Below are 26,093 nucleotides of genomic sequence, written 5' to 3'. Positions count from 1 at the left end.
CTATGAGTGTGCTCTTGTAGACATCAATTTAAATTGTCTAAATAGTAGACAGTACCTTGGATTGGCCAAAAATTCAATATGTTTCAATCTATCCTAACAAACCAAACAAGAGCACTCTTTTTCAAAAACTATTTGGAGTGACCCAAGACCATGTTAGTGATTTATGGATCACAAGTTCAATTCCTGTGAATTGCGAATTTAAGCATATTTTTCCTCTTTGAAGTTTTTGTTCAGCAGTGATCAGTTGAGCCTGTTTGGTGCCACTTTCATGTGGGTTTAGGTCCTACTTCTTCTATCCTAACGTATGATTCAAATCTATGCAACATAGTTATGAGATCCATATATTCAGTTGTTGGATAAACCAATTTAGTGAGAGAAAAAACTAAGCTTGAAAAAGCTTCATTGCATCTGGTTTATCGTGTTATTTTCTCATGTGTTTTAGTACACCGCATAATACAAGTAAGAAAGGTCTTCTGGTCTATAAGTTTCTCTTGGCTATATCCATAGGTAAGATACAGTAGAAGAAGGTCATCAAAACCACACATGTATACGCCGACATGCAAGAAGTATTGATTTGTACCTTTTAGGCAAGAAGTATTGATCGACTTGCTTAATTCCTTTAACCCAACTTATTTGTTAGAATTCCAAAGGGTTTTCTAGCTTGGAGAAATTCGATGCTCAAGATGACCTTTGGACTCCTTATTCCCTTTGGTGTCTGAAGTGTCTTTATTGGATAGATGTGTCCTCTCGCAACCCATTTAAATCATGCCATGTGGCACACTAAGAGAGGAACACCTTGGGTTCTCAAATATATAAAAGGGACCCTTTCCTTCATGTTTCTCAATAGAAACATTAGAGAAAATTCCATTCTTATTCCTTCTTACTACTTTACTCTTTTAAACCTATTTTTCTTCAATCAAAAGGTACATTACGCTGCCCGTTCGACTAAAACATAACGACTACTGTTTTGTCTTCTCTGGGTGTTAAGATGTTTGAATCCTGGGAGTGTACGTCCAAGAATGTCCTAGCAACACAGCAGAATGGAGATAAATCTGCTTTAAGACTGCATTGGATGTGTGCCTCAATCAAGGATTCTGCCAAAACCAATAAGTTCTTCATTGATTAATTTTACAAATTGGATCTGAGAATCATATAAGGTACTTGATAATTTTTTCCATTAAATTATTAGTTGTAGTGATCTATTTTATTTTTTATTTTACATTTTTTAATAAGTACACTCAAACCAACAAATCAATGTGTCAGATTGCCTAAGAAACAGCAATAGAGGTTTGCCCAATCCAAGTGGTGGTCAAATACTTGAAAAGATGGATAAATGTGCATGCTGTGGTCTCTAACTACTGCCCATAATACCATCTGAACAAATCAATGGATAAAAGAAAATTCAAACCCAAAAATAATTCATAAATCCTAAATACTTATCCATCATGAAACTATTTACTACCTATCTAACAAAGACACTCCATTTCTAAAAATCTGATATGCCAGAAGGTGTATACCGTGAGGAACATTAGTTTAGGGTCAGCTGAGCAAATCTTGTTCTGCCATTCATTCTGTCTAAACCCAAGTAATTTGTTAACTCAAGTGTGTTATGTTGAATTGGGGTTGTCATAGGTACTTGTTGCGTATGACTAAACTATCTCAATTGACTTTCCCTTCGGGTATCACCTTTTGAGGTATGGAGCATGGCCATGATCCCTAGGACATTCATGCACCTTAGGTTTATGCAGTAATTATAGTTATGGTCCCTTGAGGAATTTTTTTCTGGAAATATGGATGAAATGCTTCGGGGAAAAATTAAGTGATCACAAGGGTAATTTTCTATAAGAATAGATGTTTTACTTTATAAAACTAAGGAATGGAATCCCGATTAGTGAAGCCATGTTTTGCTTAATAAAAGCAACAGATTCTTGGGATTCAACTATTATTTATTTATTTTTCTACACTCTACACTTAACGTGAACTAAAGTTTTTTAAAATGCATATCAACATAAGTAATACACTGTACCCATGTCTCAGTATATCGGGTATCTGAAGATCATCTGTCAGACACTTTGTACCAGTCTTCGACACTAACACATGACTAGGGATTTTTTACATAGATTATTATCTTTTAGCCCAATAAGTTTACTGATATTGTTTAGAATAATATTCAAGAAACAATTCTGAGATACCTTCTTGGTTGGAACAATAACATTTTGCATGCAGTGATTCGATTGCAGTTTCTTCAGGCTAAGAGCAAGAAGTATGGACTCAACCCGATGCATGATGGAGGGAACTAACGAGAAAGAATACAAGGTACTAATTGAAAGAGGAGACATAATGATTGCACAGAGTTCAGGTGGCAATTCAACGTAAGCATTACTCCAATCTGCAAAAGAGAAAATATATATCATTAAGAATCGTGGAAAGAAGTAACAATTTTCCAAATTTCAAGAATATGCATATAATTAATACTAAAAGAAACAATAATCAATTTTCCAATTACCTAAAAAACACAAAAATTGTTAATTGATTTGGTTATTTGTTTCAAAAAGACAAGAAATTTAAAATAAAAAAAAATTGGGACTAAAAGTTTGATATGTGTTTTGTGGCCTTCTTGAAACATTAAGCTCAAAAATTCAAATAAAATAAAATAAAATAAAAAACACAAAAAGGAGATGAAAGAACCATAACCCTTCATCCCCCCCCCCCCCCCCCCCCCCAAAAAAAAAATAATAATAATAATAATAAATAAATAAATACCTGCCATGATTGACTCCATATAGTTTTTAGAAAAATCTTGAACCTCTCTCATTACCAAAATCTATGTGGACCCTTGGGACCCCTCTCCATATGACCAAATGAATGCTATGGCTCTTCCCACACATGTCATATTGTTGGTGGCAATGTTGACTTGGTCATCCCCAACCACAGTCACCAAGTTACCAAAGTTGTTCGATTGGTTTACAATAGCAAATATTGTACTTCTTTCATGTAGGAACCAAAGATATTTGATCCTCGGGATTAGAAAAGGTAACAATCCGACACAATCCAAACCCAATTATTTAACGGGTTCTGCCACGGAAGGGGTCTGACCCTTCATTGATCCACACCTCAAGTGGTTCAGCTTCGAAGAGGCCCTTTATTGATTTAGGCTAGGAGGTTCGGCCTCCATAAGAGCCGACCCTTCAATGATTCTCGCATAAGGAGGTTTGGCCTCCTATGGGAGCCGACCCTTCATTAATTTCGCCCAAGGTGGTTTGGCCCCTCTAAGGAGCCGACCCCTTAATATATCGTCCAAAGAATGTCCTATTGGAAATATTAGAATAAATAGTTAGTTCTAGTTTGATTTATATGAATTTATTTCTATTATTCTTTCTGTGTAAGGGCATTTATGTTCATTCCCTTATTATGGGTTATAAATATATACCAAGCTCTCATTATGAGACTTGTGATTTCTCTTCTAAAATTCTTCTTGGTATCAGAGCCAAAAAGACCTCTCCGTTCCTCCTCCTCCCTACTTCCTTCACTCACTAATTCCAATCACCTAACAATAGCCTCATCCAGAGTTTCTCCCCTTCGGGGGCCCTTTTTTTCTCTTTTGATTCTTGTCTTCTTAATCGCATGTTGCGATAGAGACTTTATTAGCCCTTCACATGCTGCAATAGAGATTTGCACTGTGATTAATATTTGTTTTTACCCTACGTTAGGGTTTCTCTTGGCAATCAGCCCTTTAGCTATTGGGTGCATGTCTATTAGCCCCAAAAATCTCTTGCGATCAGCCTTCAGGCTCATGTAATACCTTGCGACAGAAGCAGTAGGTTTGAATTTCATCTGCGATCAGACCTACAAGCCCTTAAGTGCTCTGCGATAGCAATAACAGGCTTCCACAGGCCTGTATCCCACTTGCGATCAGATCTAGATGCTCTACAGTGACCTGCGACAACAACAGTAGGTCCATACCTGTGTTGCGATTCAACCTACATGTTCTAGAGTGCCTGCGACCAAATCTGGATAACCTAAAATGACCTGAGACAGCAGCAGTAGGTCCTTACATGAGTTGTGATTCCATCTAAATGCTCTAGAGTGCTTTCCATCAACAGTTGTTGGGTGATTGACAATCAACCCTACAACACTTCTAAGGCTGTGCAACAACCTGCGACAACAACTAATTTGGTTGATTCAACCTCTCCACTAATCCCAAATTTGAATAATGGGAAATCGATAATTGCACTATTCTTGGTTGGTTATTCAATTCCATGGAGCAACGCATCTACACTATGTTTATGTATCATGAAACTGTTTCTTCTTTGTGATCAACTCTTACTCAGACATATGCACATACTCGCAATGACTCAAGGATTTATGAACTTTACCGGGATATTCTCAAGCTACCCAAGGAAATCAGAGTGTTGCAGATTATTTTGGATTCCTTCAATCCCGTTAGGAGGAGCTCTCGCACTGTCTATGGTTGAGTTATCTGCAGAGGCAGCCGGGTATGTGGTCAAGAGGATTGCTTGACATCAGACATACCAGTTCCTTATATGTTTATGCCATGAGTTTGAGGCACTGCGGACCCAAATCTTTAATACCACTCCTCTGCCTTCATTATTTGAGACATTTGCGACTATTGATAGCGATGAACGTCGTCGCCGTGTCATTCCCTCTCAGACTTAGTCTTCTGTCACTATCTCCGCTCCAGATACAGATCAAATGGCTCTTGCAACCAATTCGGATTTTTTTAATTCCCGTACTCAAGGATCCAGAAATCGAGGTCGTGGGAGCCATGGGTGTGGTAAAGGAAGTGGTCTTACATGTAGTCATTGTGGGAAGATTGGCCATGAGAAGGCCTACTGCTTTCAGCTATATCCTCACCTGTTGAGATCTTCTGGGGGACAGCCACGTGCTGCTGTTGTGGAATCTACTTCTGTTGATCATGCTTCCTTTGGTACTATTGATTTGTAACATCTTTAGATACAGATTACAAATGTTGTACGGGATCAACTCCGAGCTCAGACTCCCTCATCCTCACCAGTCGCATCTGTTACCACTCCTCCAGGTATCTCTTCTGCATTTCATGCCACTCAGTCTGGCTCTGCTCCTTTGACCTGGGTCATTGATTCTGGTGCCTCTGATCACATGACCGGTAAGTCCAATCATTTTGTTTCTTCTATTTTTCCTATTACTCATAAGGAGGTTCGCCTTGCTAATGGGTCTCTTACTCCTGTTCATAGTAAAAGTATTATATCTCTAACTCTTGATTTTCCTCTTGATTATGTTCTCCATGTTCCACACTTATCTCTTAACCTTATGTCTGTGAATAGTATTACAAAATCGCTTAATTGTTCTGTAACATTTTTTCCTACTCACTGTGTCTTTCAGGACCTGACTTCGAAGAGGATTTTTGGCAAAGGATATGAGAGGGATGGGTTGTACTTGTTTGAAGCTCCACCTACTACTGCCCCAGCTTTCGTGCTCCTACTCTCTGGAAATCATACTTTTTCTTTTCAGACTTTAGACTTATGGCATGCTCGCTTAGGACATGCTAATTTTCAGTACTTATGTTCATTATTTCCTACTTTAAAACAGGACACAAATTTCAGTGCTCTATGTGTGAGCTTTCTAAACACACACGTACCTCTTATGTTCCTTGCATGCATAGAGTTAATGTTATTTTTTATTTGGTTCATTCTGATGTGTGGGGGCCTTCCCCTGGTTCTGCTTTTAATGGTTATAGATATTATATTACATTTATTGATGACTATTCTCGTTGTACTTGGGTTTACTTAATGCGTTCTCCCTCTGAGGTACTACCTATTTTTGTTAATTTCCTTAAAATGATTCAAACTCAATACAACATTATCGTCAAATCCCTTAGAACAGATAATGGCGAGGAATATATTTCTAATGGGATTCGCTCCCATCTCCATGAGCGTGGTATGCTTCATCAGTTAACCTGCCCATACACTCCTGAGCAAAACGGGGTTGCGGAACGTAAGAATCACCACCTCATGAACATCGTCTATTGCCTTCTGCGAGGGATGCATGTTCCCAAGTCATATTGGAATATTGCAGTTCTTACTACTGTTTTCCTCCTGAATTGTGTTCTGAATTGACCTGATAATACTCTCTTCCCTATTACACCTAGAGTTTTTGGGTGTACCTGCTTTGTTCAGGATAGAACTCCTTATATCACCAAACTAAATGACAAAGCTACCCGTTGTGTCTTCTTAGGTTACTCTTCTATGTCAAAAGGGTATCGGTGCTATAATCCCCTCTCTCATCTATTATTCATTCTCGGGATGTCACATTTTTTTAAAATGTTCCATATTTTTGTACTTCATCTTCTTTGCAGGACTCTTCTCCTTTGCAGGATTCTTCTCCAATAGTGCTACCATATCCAGTTTTCTCTTCATCTCCATCTTCACCGCCACCACTGCAAGTTCACTCTCGTCGCCCTCCCCCCTCTCAAACTTTGACAACCTCCTCCTTGGACTCAGGTATATCCCCTTCTACATTTACACCTATTCCTTCTATTTCTGACTCTCACTTACCTATTGCACTTCGCAAAGTTAAGCGAGGGTGTGTTACTGATCACCTTAACGCCCAATTTGTTTCTTATCAGGGTCTTTTTCCTTTCTATCAAGCTTATCTTGCCACCACAGACTCTATTCGGGTTCCTAGGTCTGTATCTGAGGCTTTACGTGATCTTATGTGGACTAGAGCCATGACTATTGAGATCGATGCATTGTAGAAGAATCAAACCTGGGATCTTGTTTCTCTTCCTTCTGGGGAGCGGACTATTGGTTGTAAATAGGTTTTCACAGTCAAGTATCTTGCAGATGATAATGTTGATCGCTACAAGGCTCGACTCGTCGCTAAGGGATTTACGCAAACTCCGGGAAGGGACTTTGGAGCCACATTTACCCCTGTAGCCAAACTGTCTACTGTCTGTTTACTTATCTCTTTAGCGGCCTATCATTCATGGCCTTTTCGCTAGCTTAATGTGAAGAATGCCTTTCTAAATGGTGATCTGACAGAGGTCATTTATATGGATCCCCCTCCTGGATTTCGTGTTCAGGGTGAGTATTCTGGGAAAATTTGTTGCCTTCTTAAATCCCTGTATGGCCTAAGGTAATCTCCACAAGCCTGGTTCCAATGTTTCTCTAAGTTCATTTTATCTATGGGATTTTCTAGATGCCACTCCGACCATAATTGCTTTATTCGACGAGGAGTAGATGGCCGCAATATCATTGTCTTGGTTTATGTGGATGATATTATAGTAACTGGAGATGATGCATAGTGGATTGACCGGGTTAAGAGGCAGTTGGGTAGTGCTTTTGAAGTTAAGGACTTAAGTCCCCTCAAGTACTTTTTGGGGTTAGAGATAGTCCGCTCATGCCGTGATATTTCGTTATCTCAACGTAAATACACATTGGACCTTCTTCAGGACACTGATATGCTTGGTTGTCGTCCTACCTCTTCCCCAATGGATCAGAATCATCGCCTACATGCTGAATCTGGGGAACTTTTATCTGGTCCTTCATCTTACCAGAGACTTATAGACTATTTGATTTATCTGACTAACACTAGACAGGATTTGACCTTCGCAATTAGTGTAGTCAGTCAGTTTATGCATGCTCCACATACCTCTCATTTTGATATCATGTATTGTATCCTTCGCTACTTGAAGTCTCGTCCTGGTCTAGGCTTATTTTATTCATCTACTGCTCAGCCACATCTGTCATGTTTCACTGATGCTGATTATGCAAGTTCTCTTACCAATAGGAGATCTATATCTAGTTTCTGTACTTTCTATGGTAGTAATCTTATCTCATGAAAAAGTAAAAACCAGAGCGTGGTTTCTCGTTCCTCTGCTAAAGCTGAGTATCGTGCTATGACCCTTGGCACATGTGAGCTTCTTTGACTTAAATCTTTGCTAACAGAGTTAGGATTTCCTATTGTTGGTTCCTCCTCGCTATTCTGTGACAACAAGCCTGCGATCATGCTTGTATCTGACTCAGTCCTTCACGAAAGGACTAAGCACATCGAGGTTGATGTTCACTTTCTCAGGGAAAAAGTTCGATCTGGTGCACTTAAGACAATCTTTGTTTCTTCTTCAGATCAACTAGCCGATATGCTTACAAAGTCTGTTGAACCTTCTGTCACAAACTCTCATCTCGCCAAGCTAGGCCTAGTTGATATATTTGCCCCCGCTTGAGGGGGAATATTGGAACTATTAGGATAGATAGTTAGTTCTACTTTGATTTATATGAATTTATTTATATTATTCTTTCTGTGTAAGGGCATTTATGTCCATTCCCTTATTATGGGTTATAAATATATACCAAGCTCTCATTATGAGACTTGTGATTTCTCTTCTAAAATTCTTCTCGTTCGACCCCTTTAAAGAGATGATCCCTTAATGTACCATCCAAAGGTGATTTGTCCCCTGTAAGGAGTCAACCCCACATCATTATATATAAAAAGATAATGTAATTCGGCTTCCACAAGGAACCAATTCCTCTTCACCAACTAGAAAGTTGATACAAACTCCGTAAGAGGTTCAACCCCTTCAATATTAATTCACATTGATCCAGATTCCCTAAATTTACAAATTCTACTCTTAAGGCTACACAAGTAGTGACAAAGGGAGGAATTACCATCAAATAATACCCAAGAACATTATTGTCAGGATAAATCGCAATTGCATAACATGATTGAGTCAACTCGAAGAATTGAGTTGAAGCAGTTACAAAATAAAAACAACTCCTCATGTCAGTTACAAAAAACATGAGCGGAGCTTTAAGGCCATAATGACATCATGGGTAATCAATGAATTTAATACTAGGTAACTTGGAAAGTGGTTACCATTGCAATATATTATGTTTAGTTTTACGTCTTGTTATGTTTCTAATTTTTTACTTGTAAGGGCATTTATGTCCATTCACTCTTATTATTATAAATACTCTACCAAGCCCTCATTGGGACTTGACAATTCTATTCTACAAATTATTGTTGGTATCAGAGCCTCTAGAGAACCCATCGGCAGCCCCTCTTGGGTTTTTCATCGTTGGTTTTGGGTTATTGAAGTTCCATCGTTGTCGCCACCCTCCCCTCCTCTCTTCTTTCTTCTCCTCCCACCTATTCTTTAGATCGTGAGACAACACAAACCTATCAGCAGGTTTGTGTGGGTGTTTCCCCTTCGGGGTTTTTTGTTTTTGTTTTTTTTTACTTTCGGCCCGAGATAACCTAATCACATTCTGCGATAAGGCTGCTATTGCACTTGGCTACTGTTGTGTTAGTTGCAACTTGACTAGGGCTGCTATTGCGACTTGGCTGCTGATGTGTTAGGGCTGGGCTGCTATTGCGACTTGGTTGCTGCTGCGTTAGGGCTGTTATTTTGACAGCACTGCTGTGTTAGTTGCGACTTGACTACTGCTGCGATAAGGCTGATGGGTCATGCACTAGAGTCGTGGGTTGCGACTTGGCTGCTGCTGCAATAAGGCTACTGGTTAGAGTCGACTTGGCTGCTGCAATAAGGCTACTAGTTAAAGTAAGAACATTGTGGGCTGCTCTATGGGTCTGTTTTTTGTGATTGGTTGCTATGGAATAGTGTTGTTTTTTGCCCCTCTCGATGATTGCAAACTGGATTTAGGTTTGTGAAAGACCTCCCTTCAAGCCAAATTTTCTGCTTTATTCTTTGTTCTTCGAGTTTGAGGAGAACTTCCTTTTCTTTTATGTGAGGCTGTTGTGAGTGCCTCACTTTCCTCTTTTTCCCTCTTTTCTCCTGGATTCTCGTGAGCTCTTGGAGCCTATCTACCTTTGCTTCTTGTTCTACTATTTTTTTTTTATCTCTTTGCCTTTATGAGTTATGGCATCGAATCAAAAGAACAAGAAATCTCATACTTCTTTTGAGCACAACTCTTCAGCCCAACATTACTAGTGCTCTACTAGATGGTCGAAATTTTCAGTCTTGGTCTCAGTCTGCGAGACTCTACTTGGGAAGTAGCAACAAATTTGGATGGCTTTTGGGTACTATTAATAAGACTCCCACGACCGATCCCAAATTTAAACAATGGGAAATCAACAATTGCACTATTCTTGGATGGCCGTTTGATTCCCTGGAACAGTGCATCTATAGTATGTTTATGTACCATGAGACTGTTACATCTTTGTGGTCAGCTCTCACTCAGACCTATTTCTATATGGATTGAAGCAGCCTCTGCGAGCTTGGTTTCAACATTTTTCTAATGTCATTTTATCTTTGGAGTTCTCCTGGTGCCATTCAGATCATACATGTTTTGTTCGTTGAGGTTTTGATGGTCATTGTGTTATTGTTCTGGTTTATGTGAATGATATTATCCTGACTAGAGACGATGCCCAGTGGATTGAGAGGACAAAGATGATATTGGGACGTGCCTTTGAGGTTAAGGACTTGAGTCCTCTTAAGTATTTCTTGAGGATAGAAGTGGTCCGCTCTTGTCATGGTATTTTGCTATCCCATCGCAAATACATATTGGATCTTCTTCAAGACACTGGTATGCTTTATTGTCAACCTGCTTCCTCTCTTATGGATCAGAATCATCATCTTCATGCCGAATCTAACAAGCTATTATCTGATCCCTCTTCTTATTAGAGACTCGTAGATCACTTGATTTATCTAACTAACATTAGACCAGATTTGACTTTTTCCGCTAGTGTGGTCGGTCAGTTCATGCATGCTCCGAGAACTTTTCACCTTGATCTTTATTGTGTTATTCGCTATTTGAAATCACATCCAGGTCTTGGCCTTTTTTATTCATCTACTGCTCAACCTCATTTGTCTTGCTTCTTTGACGCTGATTATGCTAGTTCTATTACGAATAGGAGATATACCTCTGACTTCTATACTTGCATGGTGGTAACCTGATCTCGTGAAAAAGTAAGAAACAGAATGTGATTTCTCATTCTTCTGTTGAAGTTGAGTATCGAGCTATGGCCCTTGGCACATGTAAGCTTATTTGGCTTCGATCTTTGCTGACGAAGCTAAGATTTCCCATTTATAGTTCATTCACACTGTTTTGTGACAACAAGTCTGCTATTATGCTTGTTTCTTACTCTTTCCTTCATGAAAGAATCAAGCATATAAAGGTTGATGTTTACTTTCTCAAGGAAAAAGTTCGATCTGGTGCTCTTCAGATAATATTTGCCGACATGCTTACGAATTCTGTTGGACCTTCTGTTACCCTCTCATCTTGTCAAGCTAGACTTAGTTGATATATTTCTACCAGCTTGAGGGGGAGTATTGTAATAAATTCTGTTTAGTTTTATGTCCTTTTGTTATGTTTATAGTTTTTGTTATGTCCTTTTGTTATGTTTATATCCATTCACTCTTATTATTATAAATACTTTGCCAAGCCTCATTAGGACTTGACTATTCTATTCTATAAATTCTTGTGTTACATTTGAGTTCAATGCTCTGTATTAATAAGCCAACTCTATAATAAGAAGACTCCTCCCACTCAAACCCAAGGCATAACACTCTTCAAATGTCTGCTTCTAAACTTCTTCTCTTTGCTCTACATTTTCTATCAAGTACTAACTTGATCTTCAGAAGCCCTTTGGTCAATACCACACCGTTGTCTTCTTTTCAGGTGTAATTGATGGAGAATACGGTTGGAAAAAAAGGTTCTATCAAAAAGGACAAGCATTTAAGGCAACACAAAATTCAACGATCAAAGCATCATCAGTGGTAAGAATCTCTAGGAGTGGAGGATCCGAAAAATCACCTATACTTCACAAATCCAAGTCCTTTATGTCTACGCTTCAAGAGGGGCTGCTAGCTTAGTATCCTACAGGGTGAAGATTGCCCTACTTTTGGGGGCTTTGGACCCATATAACTTCGTTGGCATATTTGCATTGCAACTTTGAGGCCGTGGTTTGAAGTCCAACTTACACATCAAAGAAAATAGGGAAGAAGGAAAGGATGCCTTAAGTTTTGAATAAGACATAAAAGTAATCATCAATTGCATTTTCGTTTTGCCTAAATAGTTTGTGGCCAACCGCAACGAGTAAAATGCAAAGTGAATATTGTACCTCAAACTTCTGCAATGCCATTTGTATAGCACCTTCCCGAGTCAATTTTTAAAAGCATATCAGAATCCTTAGGAGATACACCCATGCCAAATCAAACAAACTCAACAGTGATTTAAAAAACCTGTATACTAAAAACAGATACAAAGTATGGAGAATCCCCATTTCCTCCCACATCCTTTCTCGTATCATTTTTTGCGCCTAATCCATTTGAGTCTCATAATTATCATCTTATTGGCAATTCTTAGGATTAATTCTTCCATCTCCTTCCCAAAATTATTTCTTTATGACATATCCTAATCCAACATGGGGTGCACAAGCACTGATCATATCTACTCACCCAGTACTAGTTTTATTGCTAGTCATGTATCACCTAATCTCTTAAACAGCTACAAAATAAATTACACTAAATTATTTCAACGTTTAACAATGCTAAAACTATGATGCATAAAGAAATGATATTATTTTGAATAATGAAATATATTTTGGACCATAGTAGACACTCATTGCAAAAGACCATTTGGCTATGAAAGGAAAAGAATGATGGGATTGAAATTGTTTCAACGAAGAGCCACTAAATGCAAATATAAATATGTTATTGCATCGTAGATGCAGTACAGACAAAAAAAACAAAGAAGAAGAAGAAATAGCCACACCTTTCTCTTTATGATATTCACATCTTTGTAACCAATTTCGCACAGTAAAAATATGTCTCGCACTCAACAATGATGCGTCTTCATAATGCAAGTTGATATCATGCCTGTCATTGGAACCAGGAATTGGATCATCATGAAGTGATATGGTTTTTGACCATGTATAAATTTTGACATATTTCAACTAAATTTATCAAAATATTTCCTTTCTCAAAAGGCCATTCAAGAAGCTCATCTGATATTTTTTTGTTTATGCATTTCAATGGAAATCACTGTTCATTAGAAAAATAGTTCAGTGAACAGTACATTCAGACCAAAATAATAAGATTCAAGTATATTATACAAAGGTTTCGATAGAAATATTTCTACAGCCAAGTAAATTTCAGTTGAAATTTCCATTCTTGAAAAATTACTCTTAATGTAACATTTATATTAAAATATCAAAAATTAATAAATTCACATTGAAAGGATTTTTACAATTAAAGATCAAAGTCAGTCATTATTTGACATATATCATTGTTTAGATGTATTCTAAGTATATTATCACATAGGTATAAAGATGTATATAACAGTCCATGTTCTGATTGGCTGGATATATGAGGAATTTAGTCAAGTATATCTAAAGATAAATTTTGTATAAAATACATGAATGAAGTACAAATAATCTATTTATTTAAGCAAGTGTTTCAAGTATGGATGAATAGTCTAATTTTCATGTATAATATAATCTTTAGTGGGCAGACCATTCCATATCTGCTCCAAGTTGTATTGGAACACTATTTATCTTCATTTCCACCTTCCATATATTTTTTATGACTAATGAGTGTCATACCCATTTTACCATTTTATATAGTTTCAATGAAAATTTCCTCAACATTTCCACATTATTTCCATCAATCCATTCCAAGCTGAGTGAAATATGTATCAAACCTGAAATTCAATACCTTGCATTTGACAAAGGAACCAACAGGTACTCACCGAGATTGATAATATTTCTTATACGTGAGAGCATCTTTGCCTTTCGATCTCATAAATGAGGTCCCATCCAAGTCATCTATGATACCAGTGACGCAATATATATAACCATTATGAGGAGTGGTCACTAAAGAGTTCGCAAGCATGCATCTACAAACTACACCATCTTTTGTCTGCATATAATGACCATTCTCGGAAGAACAATAATCCCTGTGACAGCTCCAGAAATGTTCAGGAGAGTGACTTGTGGTGCACGAGAAAATTGAAGGCTTAACACAGTCCCAGTCAATAATTGAAGGTTTTCGATCGCAACCGACAGATGGGAGTAATAAATAATTAATCCTTGGAAGAGTATCCTTTTGATGAAGTCCATCTAAAGCATCCATCAATTTATTCAAATTATGGCCGATAAGTACCCTTAAAATAGTGATCTGGAACTTTCTAGCCATAAGAACCTGCCAGCAAATAATACTAAAACCAATAAGAATAAAAATAAAAATAAAAATAAAAGTTTTGAACTTCTATACTTCCTAGTAAGTAATACCTAAATTAGAGCAATCAAAGTGACATTTGTTACCTGTTCAGAACTAAGATAAATAGTAGTACCGGCGTAAACCACATTCACACTTACAGAACCCCTATCAATTTCCAACTCAAATTCCATATTTTCAAAATCAGATTCCATGGAACACCGTACTAAAAGACTAATATCTCTGAAGGGAACATCATAGTCAAAATTCCGTTTTAGGCCAATTGAGTAGCAATGGTAGAGCTCCCCAGAAGAGGATGGCCAATGACTCACTAGTTCTCCAGGGTAATATTTGACTTGTTCATAATCATATGATATATCCCCTGTACAGAAAACAATTCAAACATAAGCTAAATGAGAAAATGTTTTTTCACAGAAATATTTTAAAGAAACACCATTATTAAAGGCACTGACTAGTTGAACAACACCCGTTACCATCTGCATTCCTCTAAAAAATCCACTCTTGCACTCCATTTGTATGATTGCACATCAAAAAATTAAAAAAGGGTGCACTCATTTTTTCATTCTTCTTCAACCATGTCCACGAAAATTATTGCTTGTTCAAAAAAATTTGCAAAAAAGACAATCAATTTTTTATCAAGTTTTGCAAGGAATCAAGACATGTTTTCCTTAAAAAAATAACAAAATGAATAAATAATGAAATATCTTAAAACAAAGAGAACTTGAGCAAAAACAGGAATAAGAACTAGTAGTAGGTTATCCTAATGAAGTGCAACTTGTAGGTTTAGAGAAAGAATAAAAACAAAAACAAAAAATGGTTTTTATTTTTAAGAATGGAGTGCAACCAGCCACTGTTGATGTGCAACTAGTCAGACCCTAATTAAAACACAGGCATAAAAAAAAAGGCAACCTAACACAAGCAAGAATAATACAACTGCATTCATAGAAGTATAAGGTATTGGACTAAGAAAAACTTAATTACAGAATTAGAAAGGAATCTAGGGGAATAAATACCTATTTAGTACTATTGATAAATCAAGACTTAAGAAGCAAAGATGAGACTTAACAAAAAAAACCTTGCAGGCTAATAGCAGTAACAACCTCAAAATCACAATAGGACAGCATATCAACAGACTAACATGGAACAGTATAGTTACCAGAATCTTGTGCATCAACATCCTCCTCAACTAACAATGGTAAAAGATTATCAGTAAGAGCACCAGCCTTATGAAGCTCCTTGCAGGCTTCAAGACATGCAATCTTCTTGAGCATATCTTTTTCACCTTCGACACGAACAGTCTGTATTGGGCAGTTCTTCGGAAGATGTAAGGTGCAAAACTTGGATTCCTTATCAATAAGGAACATAGGAGCTGGTCTAAAATACCTATAAACAAGAAATTTAAAATAAAAAAAATCTAAACACAAGATCTTAAATGGAAGTATGATAGCAATCATAATAGTAGTGACAAAGATCTTGAGAATATACCCATCAGAAGGGAGCCGTGAACAATAGAAGTATATCAAAGCAACACTAGAACTCAAAGTCACAACTGCTCTTGTAGTTTCAACACGATAATATTCCTTGTCATACCATTCAATTTCAAGTGGTTCACATGGTTGGGATGAATAGCGTAAAGATTCCTCTCGCATAATATCTCCACTCGCAAGATAATTATTTACCTTCGAAAGTGCAGAAGCATCCCCACTATAAAAAAGAAAAAAAAAACAAAGAAGCTGAGATACGTAAGATGACATATGTCCCAACTTTACCATGTCCATCTCTATCCTTTAATATTATCTAAAAAGACAACTACGGAACAAACAAAAATAGAAATCATCTATTGAATAGGTTTCTTTGTCATAAATATTTTTTATAATTTGTACAAGCAGAGCACAGAACTGAAGAGGACAGTACTCCAGAAACATCGAAAGTGACTAAGTACAAAATCTTTCTAGTATGCAAGAACAGAATGATAAAGACATGCATGTATATAACAGAACAAATCTTGAGTACAACATAAGTTCAACGAACAAATTGTACAGACAGATTGGGAAGATGAAGAGATTTTTTTAGTATAAGATTTTATTAAAGAAGGAGAGCTGCTATTGGCACCACAACTTTTACTTATTACACCCAATTTCATAAATTATTTATCCCACCCCAATTAAAGACTAAAACACACTCTTCAAACATTACAAAGGTCTGGCTTAAATTATAATCTCAAATTACAAAACATTATAACACTCCTTCAAACAATTTCAGTAGCTGTTTACAGTTATGATTAGGCTCATATAAGATTCTAAACCCAAAAAATAGAAATCTAGAAACGAAAAAACAAAAACAAAAAAGATGAGAGAGCTTTTATTGGCACCCCAACTTTTACTTATTCTAAACTATTCGCTTATTTTCTTTATTTTTAATTGAGGTGTAATAAGTAAAAATTGGGGTGCCAATAGTAGCTCTCTACAGAAAAGAGGGAAAGAGAATGTCACCTCCGGACAATTAATAAATAATCTGACCCCTGCATTCTGGCACGACCCCGTGATTGTATAAAACTGCAAACCGTGGCTGATGGATCAAATCTGATGACCAAGTTGCAGCTTTGAACATCTAAACCTTCCTCCAGAATTGATGTAGCTACAATGATGTTCACCTGCATACATGTGGTTCAGCTTACAACAACAGAAACAACAATAATATATACAAAAAAATTTGAAAAACTTACCATGCCTTTACGAAATGCATCAATAATTTCTATTTGTTTTTTCCTGGTCTGGAGTTGCAGCCCTGAACGATTGCCTGCCATGTAAGTTGTGTTCCAACAACTTAACTCTAACACTTGGCCTAGCAAGGATTGAAGAACAACGGCCGTAATGACCCTTTCTACAAATATTATACACCTTAAATCCTTTATTGTCCTGAGAGCAAAACCAAAAAAAAAAAAAAAAAGGAAATTCAACCCACATGAAGTAATCCACATTTGAAATGACAACTAATTACACTCAATCTCATAGTGAGAAACTTTTTCTGAGAAAATTGTCACCTTGTAATTACTTTCTCTCACAATTCTATCAAGAAAATCGATAAAAGAAAACATAGCATAGAAAACGTTGTGTAGTATTTGTTGTCATCTTGTGAAATATCATACCAGGAGTTCAAAACATATTAAAAATCATTTCATACAACTTCAATCCATATTATGTGTGGCAATGAACATAGAAACAGCATTTTACAAAAGAAAATAAGTTGGAAATATCTGCAAACCTGTACTCCATAAGAGATTCAATGAGACAGTTAACTTTAGCACTGACAAAACCAGCTTCAAAATCTACACTGATATTTTTACCGATGCGCCATTCTGAACCTAAGTGAAGGACAAAGTAAGAATGAAATATGTTCAGAAACAAGAAAATACAACCAAAAAAAAAAAAATTGGAAAACCATACCAATATAATCTTGAAAATAAAGAATGCAAATTACAGAAGTCCCAACCAAGATGGCAAGACACTAATTATTGTAGAAATTCAAACATTTTTCTTGGAAAGTCAATGGGATTCAAACACCATACACCCTGATTTTTTTAGATCATTATCGTACATCATACAACCTGATTTGTTTTCAAGAGATTCTATTGCCACAACAACTTTTGCTAACGCCACCCCAATTATCATCAAACACATCTTGGGGTGGCGTTAGCAAAAGTTGGAGTGGCAATAGAAGCTCTCTTTTTTTAATAGATCATCATCATAAAAAAATGATAAAAGCAAATAGAAAACAAAACTAGGTAAGAACCTCGTTGTAAAGTACCAGATGGGATGTAGGCAGAGAACACCTTAGCTACATCTTCACAGATATTTCTCAAAATTCTCTCAACAATTCCACCATTTTGCGGACAAAAAATATCAGTTTCTGTGCACATTAATGACCCAGCAGCCTATCATGAAAAACAACAAAAGATTGAAATTCCTGAGCAAACTTCTAACATCAACTGATTGAGCTAATCACGTTCATTATATATACCTTGAAAGCCAACCAGACACCAAGATCTGTCAGACAAAACATGAAAGTTGCAAATAGTCTTGCTATCTTCTTCACTGCAGAGTCCTCTCCCGTGTCTTCAAGTTTTTCCTCTTTCAGGTGCTGTGTATGCTAACAAAACCCACAACCACAAGCATCATTATACAGGAAAATAGCATATATAATTTTAAATAACACACTTGATGATTATGAGAGAGAGAGAGAGAGAGGGAGAGATACCTTCATCTTTAACCTATTCAAATGATTAACTAATGACCCAAAGGCTGGTGGGTCCACATGTTTATAAGACTTCAGCTTTAGAGTTGAAAATGGTATAAACTCGGCCAACACAGATTCATTAGCAACAGTATATACCTTCACGCCAAAAAGAAAATTACATGTTGGTTTCAATGAACTGATGCTGCAGTACTAAGTTAAAAAAAATGAAGATTGTGAAGCAGGTACTGAAGCATAATATAATACATTATAAAAGAGGAATATCTGAATACTATCATGTATCAATAAAAAAGGATCCATTTGTGTGTTGACCTAGCTTTCTTTATAGAAATTATGCTTTATTACTTTGTATTTTGATTTGTAGGCTCCCTCTACTTGGACACTTGTTTTGGTCTCCCTCTTCCTTAAGTGAGCTCTAATAGATACCCATCCTCGCAATGCAAATAACACTATCTAACAAGTCAACTTCAACAGATCATCCAACTTGGTATATAGCTAAATGGTTCAGCATAATGGTAAAATTCCAGGATTATTGTAGTGTCCATCATATCCCAGTGTTACATTATAGAGGTGGGATCCACAATCTGCGCTAAAATAGTTTTAAAAAAGAGTTAAGAAAAATTGAATTTTTAAATTTTAAATTTATGGTTATCATAATGTCCATTATTTTCAAAAACATTTAAAAAATATCCAATTTTAAAAGTTGAACATGCCGAAACAATCTTAGCCGACTTTCTATTAATTTATCGGCTATTGGAGCTATTCTTACATTTTCCAAATGCTTTCATTTCTAATTTTATATTTCCTAGTCTTTCCACTCATCCATCACAACATCCTCATCTCGGCTATGTTCAATTTAATAACATGATGCTTCTTGACTACTCAACATTCAGCTCCATAAAGCGTGGCTAGTCTTACTACATGCATCTATTGCATAGTATTATAGAAGCACACTTTCACTTTAATCATCCAGCTTTACTTCTAAGAAATACATCTTCAATCTATCTTGTATAACAGACTCAAGGAATATTTTCTATGAGCTTTATGGTTAGCTCACAACAAAGCAATATTTGAAGGAGTGGATGTCTCAATATCTAACTCCAAAATGATTATATAGAGATGGATTCATGAGATTAACGCCGTTATTGGATTTAGCAGCTCATGCCCCCCACCCCCACCACCCAACACACACACATAACGGTTCAGGTAATGGGCTCTTAAATATAAGTAGTACTAACTAAAAAACCAGAAAGTTACTTCACTTATAAGTAGAGCAAACAAATATGAAATCAAAATCAATCCTTGATGCAGGCCAATTGTGACTAGAAAAAATTCGCTATCTCTCCATTTTCCCTCACTAGTCACAATCTCCAAATAAATAACCTTAATAATGTCAATGTATCCACTTGGAAATCCATTCCTTCCTAATACTCGCCAAAGTAGCCTCTAGGTTCTTTGTCAAATGCTTTCTCTAATTCAATAAAAGTCATATGAAGGTTTTAATTCTCTCTTTTCAAACTTATCTTCAAAAGGGAAGACATATCTCTAGAGATTTAAAAAAAAAAGGTGGATAAATAAGATTAATAAAAAAAATTGTTGTGAGAAAAGAATGTTTAAAATGCAGATATGATATGATCCTCCTAAGGGAGGAGTCTAACACGCAACATTGGATGGTGGACATAAATTTAGCACAAAAGATAGAAGAAAAAGACTGAAAATCAAAGGTTTCCAAGCTTACAATTAACTGTCTGAATTCAAAACAAATGAAAATAATGTGTTTTAGAGGCAAATCGATAAAGGAAGGAAAATTAAACCTTGACAAGTCAATGAAACTACCATGATGCAAGATGAAATGACCATCTGTGTTAAAAGAATAATGAATTATAGTCAAGCAACCTTTGAATTCATAAGACGCTCAAGTTCAAGAATCTGTTTAGCATAGATATTTGATGAGCTTGAGCCTGTAGCAAAAGAAAGCATTAGTAAGTGTGTGTGTAAAATATAAATTATAAAGGATGTTTTACATAGTCAGAAAATTTTTGGTCAAATTACAAACCAAATCCAATTTTGAAATATTTACTTACCCAGATAAATTTTACCATCTGTGTAAGAACTTTTGTGCTGAATTTACCTCTGGTCAAATAACTTGACCAAAAAAATTATCTGCTTTTGTATCTTCACCAATTATCTTTTTTTTTTATAAGTTAAAAATTTATCTTCACCAATTATAAATATGTATACATGTATGGGCATTTAATAACCACAAGATGGAAAAGAGTCCATTACGAACAAGATCTTCCAAGAATTTTTAGGTGCATTATAAAACCCCACCACCTAAGCCAAGAGAGATTATGAATGGAGAACTTAAAAGAAAAAAAAATAGAGTAACCTTCAAAAAAGGCATACCTTTAGCCTTTATAGGGGAAGCAGTCATTCCAAATATCCTAGGAAGCTGAGTAGAATTAGAACGTAACTGTGGATGATAGAACTCCTGTCGTGGCAAAAAGTCCATCAAGAAACTACTATTTAGTGTAAATGCACATAGAAGAGTCACATTACGAAGTATGAACATAGGAATACATCAAGTAATGGCAACCACTTTTCAATCCTTTTGTATGGTTGGATGGTACCATTACTGATTTCATGATCTTCATTTTTCAGATTGATAAGCTGGACTTGAACCCAAGACCTCAAAGTTACATTGTAATTTGTCCAAAGAAAAACAGAACTCCACATGTACAAGATAGAAAAGAGGCAACTTAACGAGACTGTGTGAAAAGTCTCAGGGCATATTTGAAGTGAAAGAACAGAAAAACTCAGGGCTTTATTTTTTATATTAAAAATCATTCTCTTAAAATATTGTAGGACAACAACCAGTGAGTTATTCTTGAAAAGAAAGATTGTGTATTGATGGCAAAAGAAATGTCACTACTCAAATATAGTGTTACTTACAATCTACCAACATAGTGTTTCTTAGATGACTAACAGAGAATTATGCAATATCTGTTTTCATTGATGCATTAGCAATAACAAATTATCATTTTTTTTTTTTTTTTTTTTTTTTTTTTTTTTGGGGGGGGGGGGGGGGGGGGGGGGGGGGGGAGAGAGAGAGGGGGCTTGGGGGGTATCACATAGTAATAGAAGAATCCAAAATCTCATTCTAAGGATTCTTGCAGATTGGGATTAGAACTGTCAAACAATTCTAACAACCCATTTTTTTTTACTAATTTATTGTTAGTTCTTAATGTTTTTTATCAATTCAAGTACAAATTCTACATTGAAAGTGTAAGGTCCCTTCACACATCTGATAAGATTATACCCCAAGTAAAATATACATAAAAAAAAATTGGGAACATAAAAGTTAAAGAGGGTTCTCTTGATAACTTCATATGATAAATGCATCAGCATTTGCAGTTTTATGTGTTAACTTCACAAGGAAAAAAAAATGTATTAGCAGTCATTAGCTAATCCAATGAGAAATTCCTCTTACCCTTCCCATGACAACCACATTTGAAAATTTTAGCGAAATATAAATATCAATTAGTCGAAATTTCAACATTAATTGCAATATTAAATGTGTTGGCTTAAAACACAAAACTAACTAGTAAAACAGAATCAAACATTATGTCTTTTTTAATTGACATGCAATTTTTTTTTTTTTTTAATTTTGATAGTGGTAGCCCATCATAAAACAATAACATAAATGAATAGATTAAGTACAAATAAGTAACTCACCCTCAAAATGCAAGCATAAGGGGTTCTGCCTCTTGCATTGTGGCATTCATCAAATATTAACAACTTTATATCATCTATCTTAAAAAAGCTATGCCTCAAGGCATCAAGCAAAATTTGGGGTGTCATCACAAACACCTACAAACAAAAGGGGGGGGGGGGGGGGGGGGGGGGCTTAACCCAAAAATAATCAATTAAACAAACAAGTCTGAAATGTGAATTGGAAAAAAAGAACTGTGTGTCTTACCTCGTACTTGTCAAGCTCATTCTTCCAAGTCAAAGCGTCCCAATAATCTACTCCCATGTCTCCCCAGTATTTTCCTACTTTCAAATCGGTGTAAAATTCCACAGCTTGAGCTTGCTATTTACAAACAAATAAAAAATAAATTTTTTTTTTTAAAAAAAAAAGGACATTTGATAAGAATGATAAAATACAACAGAGAGAGACAGAGAGAGAGAGAGAGAGAGGGGTTACTTGAGTGACCAAAACAACAGTAGGAACCAAGAAGACGGCAATGAACTGAGAGGGTTTTCTGATTAAATAAGCATAAGTGCGAATCAACATGATCGCAATAAGAGTTTTTCCAGAACCAGTCTCAAGGAAAGCTATTGTATTATCTTTCATCGCTTTCTGTAGTGCTTCCAACTGGTAACTGTTTTCAATCATTCAATATCAATCCAACAAATCAATGAAGAATAAAAAATATACTATCACCATTCACTAGTCAGTCACTACTAAAGTTTAAAATAAAAATAAAAACAAACCTTCGAGCAAAGGTGATGGGATCATCAGGAGGGATTGGGATTTGGTTCGTTATCTCGCCTTCCATCGCTGCTGTTATTCGAGTGTTAAGTTCAGTTCGGGTTTGTTCGTAAATCGATAGATAGCAAGCAGGCTACTGGAATGGAAAAAAGCCTTACCTCTCATTAAATACAACTCGTCCAAGTCCAAGTCACTGGAAATTAAAGTAAATTGTGGTTCCTTTCCAACCAAGTTTCCAAAGTTCCAAAAGATGAACATTCGTTCATGTCATGTCACGTATGTATGTTCCTTCGCCAGGAAGTCCACATTAAAGTTAACTCTTTTTCCACGTGGAAATGTACAACGTACGGCGGACTCCATCAAAATTCCTAGGAAGTGGCGTCAATGGGTGCCTATTTAACCGAGTCCAACCACCGGATTTTCAATTTCAATTTCGATTCCGATTCTATTAAAGTCGGGTCTAAAATAGAACCAAACACCGAAAGCAATATAAATAAGAACAAGAATATTGAAATCGAAATCATTAGATTCTACCGGACAAAAATCTACATGCACTCAAAACCATACTTATTCTGTCATTTCTTTTTATATTATAAATAGATGATTTAAGATATTATTATATATTATATTAAAATTTTCACATATACTATGGATTGAAGTTTTTAAAAAAATTTCACATTTCTTCTAAAAATTTATTACTTATAAAAATATTTTTTTGAAAAAATTATTAATTTATATTTTTAGTATAATAAATTATAATTAAGTTAATAATTTTATAGATAATATGTTTATCTTTTAAAAGGAATTTTTTTTTTATAATGATTTGAAATACTTTTTTCTTGAGAATCAGAATCAATGGGTATCCATATTTTTTGGCAGTTCTGATTTCATTTATTTTGGAATTGGATCCTCAATTGATAACAATTGAAACCAAAAAAATTTAATGGTTATGGTTCTCAGTGCCTTGGGAACAGACCGCCATTAATACCCCTTAGTCCTAGGGATCATTTTAAAAAAAATCACCGAAGGACCCATATCAATATCGTTTGTGAACGCATCAAGTCACCCCACATTTCTCATTATCTTTTTTTTATTTTATTTAATGATATTAAAAAAAAAAGTGATTGTATGATGGGAATTGGAGATCGAAAGCCAAGGTCAACTAATCTCACATTAGATTAACCATTTAACTAGTTTGAAATTATTTATTAATATGAATTTATATTTTAGTAATTATAATTTTTCCACATTATAAAGTGGATTAGCATGGCTAAGGGCACAAACATGGCTGCAAAAGCCACGTGGGATGACTCAAATGAGTCAAAGGGTGAGAAAGAACAAGTTACGTCTTTAGACTCTAAAGACTACAACACCCTTAGGATCCTTATGGCGTCCACTACCTATTCCATCCCAGAAGTGGATGAAGATGAGGCAAATGAATAGTTATATCAACCTACCTCCCCTCATGACACCTCCTCATATGAAGAAGAAGAGGATGGTGATGATGATGAAGACATGGATATTCAGTCAACTTATAACAAGTTAGTCGTATGCCATGTCAAACTGACCAAAAAACATGGTCAAGAAAAGCTAAAACTAGAAATCAAAATACAACTTGAAACAACTAACGAAAGACAATCCAGCTTTCTCACACAAAGCTATCAAGGACAAACGCTTTTTAGGGCTTTAATTGAAAGAAATCAAAATAAAACTTGAAACAGCCAACGAAAGACAATCCAGCCTTCTCACACAATTCGAGAAGATTTTTGATGAGAAAGATGACTTATTCACAAGAATGAACAATCTTCTTAAGACTTATCTTAACACGGCAAATGCCACAATAGCTCAACTAAACATTGAACTTTCTAGGACTCATGAAGAAATCGAGAAACTAAAATCGAAAGTCAATGAGCTACAATCTTAGAATGCTAGATTGGAACGTAACTATACTCAGAGTAGTATAGAGCTTGAGAACTTTTACGAGTTCAAAAGCCTTATGGGGATAGAGGAAGCTTGGGTTATAATAGGTATACTGCAACTGTACCTCCTTCACCACTATCTTTATGCATGGAGAATCATCTAACTCCAATGAAAAGCATGTTAAACTTGTCACATGACATTCTTGTGGAGTGTTGGGTCACCTGAAGTTTGGATGTACCAATCCTAAGAACAACAACTCCCCAAGGCCACCCAAGACCAGATAGGTAAACCTTCTGCTGTCAAATAGGTTAGACCTAGCAAGAAGGAGGTTCCACCCAAAAGGTAGGAACCACCTAAGTCCAAAGGGAAGAAGAAATTTGTTATTCCCAAATTAAATAGCAAGGTAAGGGATCTGTTCAAACAACTTGCTCTAATCAATCAAAAGACATTGAATATCTTCGATGCAAGTAAAAAGAATGTTGAGGTGCAAAAAGACAATAAGAAGAAAATCAAGTCGAAAGCACCCAACAGACGCAGATCACCCTACAAGAACTCATCCAAGAAGGAGAAAGCCAAGCGAAGAAGAAAAACTTCTACTCCTCCTAAACACAATCTTAAATCCCCAAAAAATACCTTGATGTATAGAATCAAGTCTAGGGATGAGAAGTCCTTCATGATACAAATTGCTTTAAAAGTAGGAAATATCACTCAATGGTATCTGGATAGTGGTTGCTTCAGACATATGACTGGTGATAGGAGTCAGTTCAGTCACATTGTCGAGTTTGATGGAGGCTCTATCACTTTTGGTGATGGAAACGCCGCTCGGATTGTTGGGAGAGGCACGGTCAGTGGACTAAGTATGCCCAAGGTTGAAAATGTGTTTTATGTAGAGGGTTTGAAACATAACCTCTTAAGCATATCCCAGATATGTTATAGAAACCACGTGGTGAGTTTCAATTGTAATGTGTGTGAGATTTTCAATCCTAAAAGAAATTTCTTGATGAAAGGTATTCGCACATCCGATAACCATTATATTATCGAAAACACCAAAAAAACCACATTTTCGTGTGTGAGTAATGTGACTCAGGTTGACAAGGTCCAGTTGGGACATCACACACCTTAACCACGTTCACTGTAAGAACATGTCTCAACCAACCTCGAAAGGTTTGGTTAGAGGTGTAGACATCCCAATTTGAATGTTGAAATCGCCTCGATCCGTTTTCCACCAAA

The 26,093-nt window shown here is 36.1% G+C and overlaps 1 protein-coding gene across 4 annotated transcripts in view; it reads right to left on the bottom strand.

Moving 5' to 3' along the window:
* The window catches only part of DCL2 (dicer-like 2), a 37,145-nt gene extending 13,897 nt beyond the window's left edge, over positions 1-23,248 (bottom strand). The window contains exons 1-19 of one of the 4 annotated variants that reach the window (XM_086447409.1): positions 23,102-23,248; positions 22,946-23,015; positions 22,656-22,833; positions 22,428-22,541; positions 22,184-22,318; positions 20,855-20,939; positions 20,345-20,409; positions 18,452-18,586; positions 18,215-18,343; positions 17,987-18,128; positions 17,459-17,558; positions 16,920-17,112; positions 16,687-16,847; positions 15,680-15,898; positions 15,351-15,577; positions 14,281-14,555; positions 13,707-14,158; positions 12,732-12,835; positions 2,193-2,389 (exon numbers count right to left, since the gene is read on the bottom strand). In XM_086447409.1, coding sequence (XP_086303535.1) covers positions 2,193-2,389; positions 12,732-12,835; positions 13,707-14,158; positions 14,281-14,555; positions 15,351-15,577; positions 15,680-15,898; positions 16,687-16,847; positions 16,920-17,112; positions 17,459-17,558; positions 17,987-18,128; positions 18,215-18,343; positions 18,452-18,586; positions 20,345-20,409; positions 20,855-20,939; positions 22,184-22,318; positions 22,428-22,541; positions 22,656-22,833; positions 22,946-23,015; positions 23,102-23,201 — 3,081 coding nt within the window. In that variant the 5' untranslated portion in view covers positions 23,202-23,248. The remainder of the gene's footprint in view (positions 1-2,192; positions 2,390-12,731; positions 12,836-13,706; positions 14,159-14,280; positions 14,556-15,350; positions 15,578-15,679; positions 15,899-16,686; positions 16,848-16,919; positions 17,113-17,458; positions 17,559-17,986; positions 18,129-18,214; positions 18,344-18,451; positions 18,587-20,344; positions 20,410-20,854; positions 20,940-22,183; positions 22,319-22,427; positions 22,542-22,655; positions 22,834-22,945; positions 23,016-23,101) is intronic. The other 3 variants (XM_086447411.1, XM_086447410.1, XM_086447412.1) reach the window with 3 other exon arrangements.
* Positions 23,249-26,093: the final 2,845 nt, after the last annotated feature.

Source organism: Akebia trifoliata, chromosome 7 (assembly GCF_017979445.1).
Source record: "Akebia trifoliata isolate Shusen 1 chromosome 7, ASM1797944v1, whole genome shotgun sequence".
In the NCBI taxonomy this organism is placed as follows: Eukaryota; Viridiplantae; Streptophyta; class Magnoliopsida; order Ranunculales; family Lardizabalaceae; genus Akebia; species Akebia trifoliata.
This window is presented reverse-complemented; position numbering and strand designations above follow the sequence as displayed.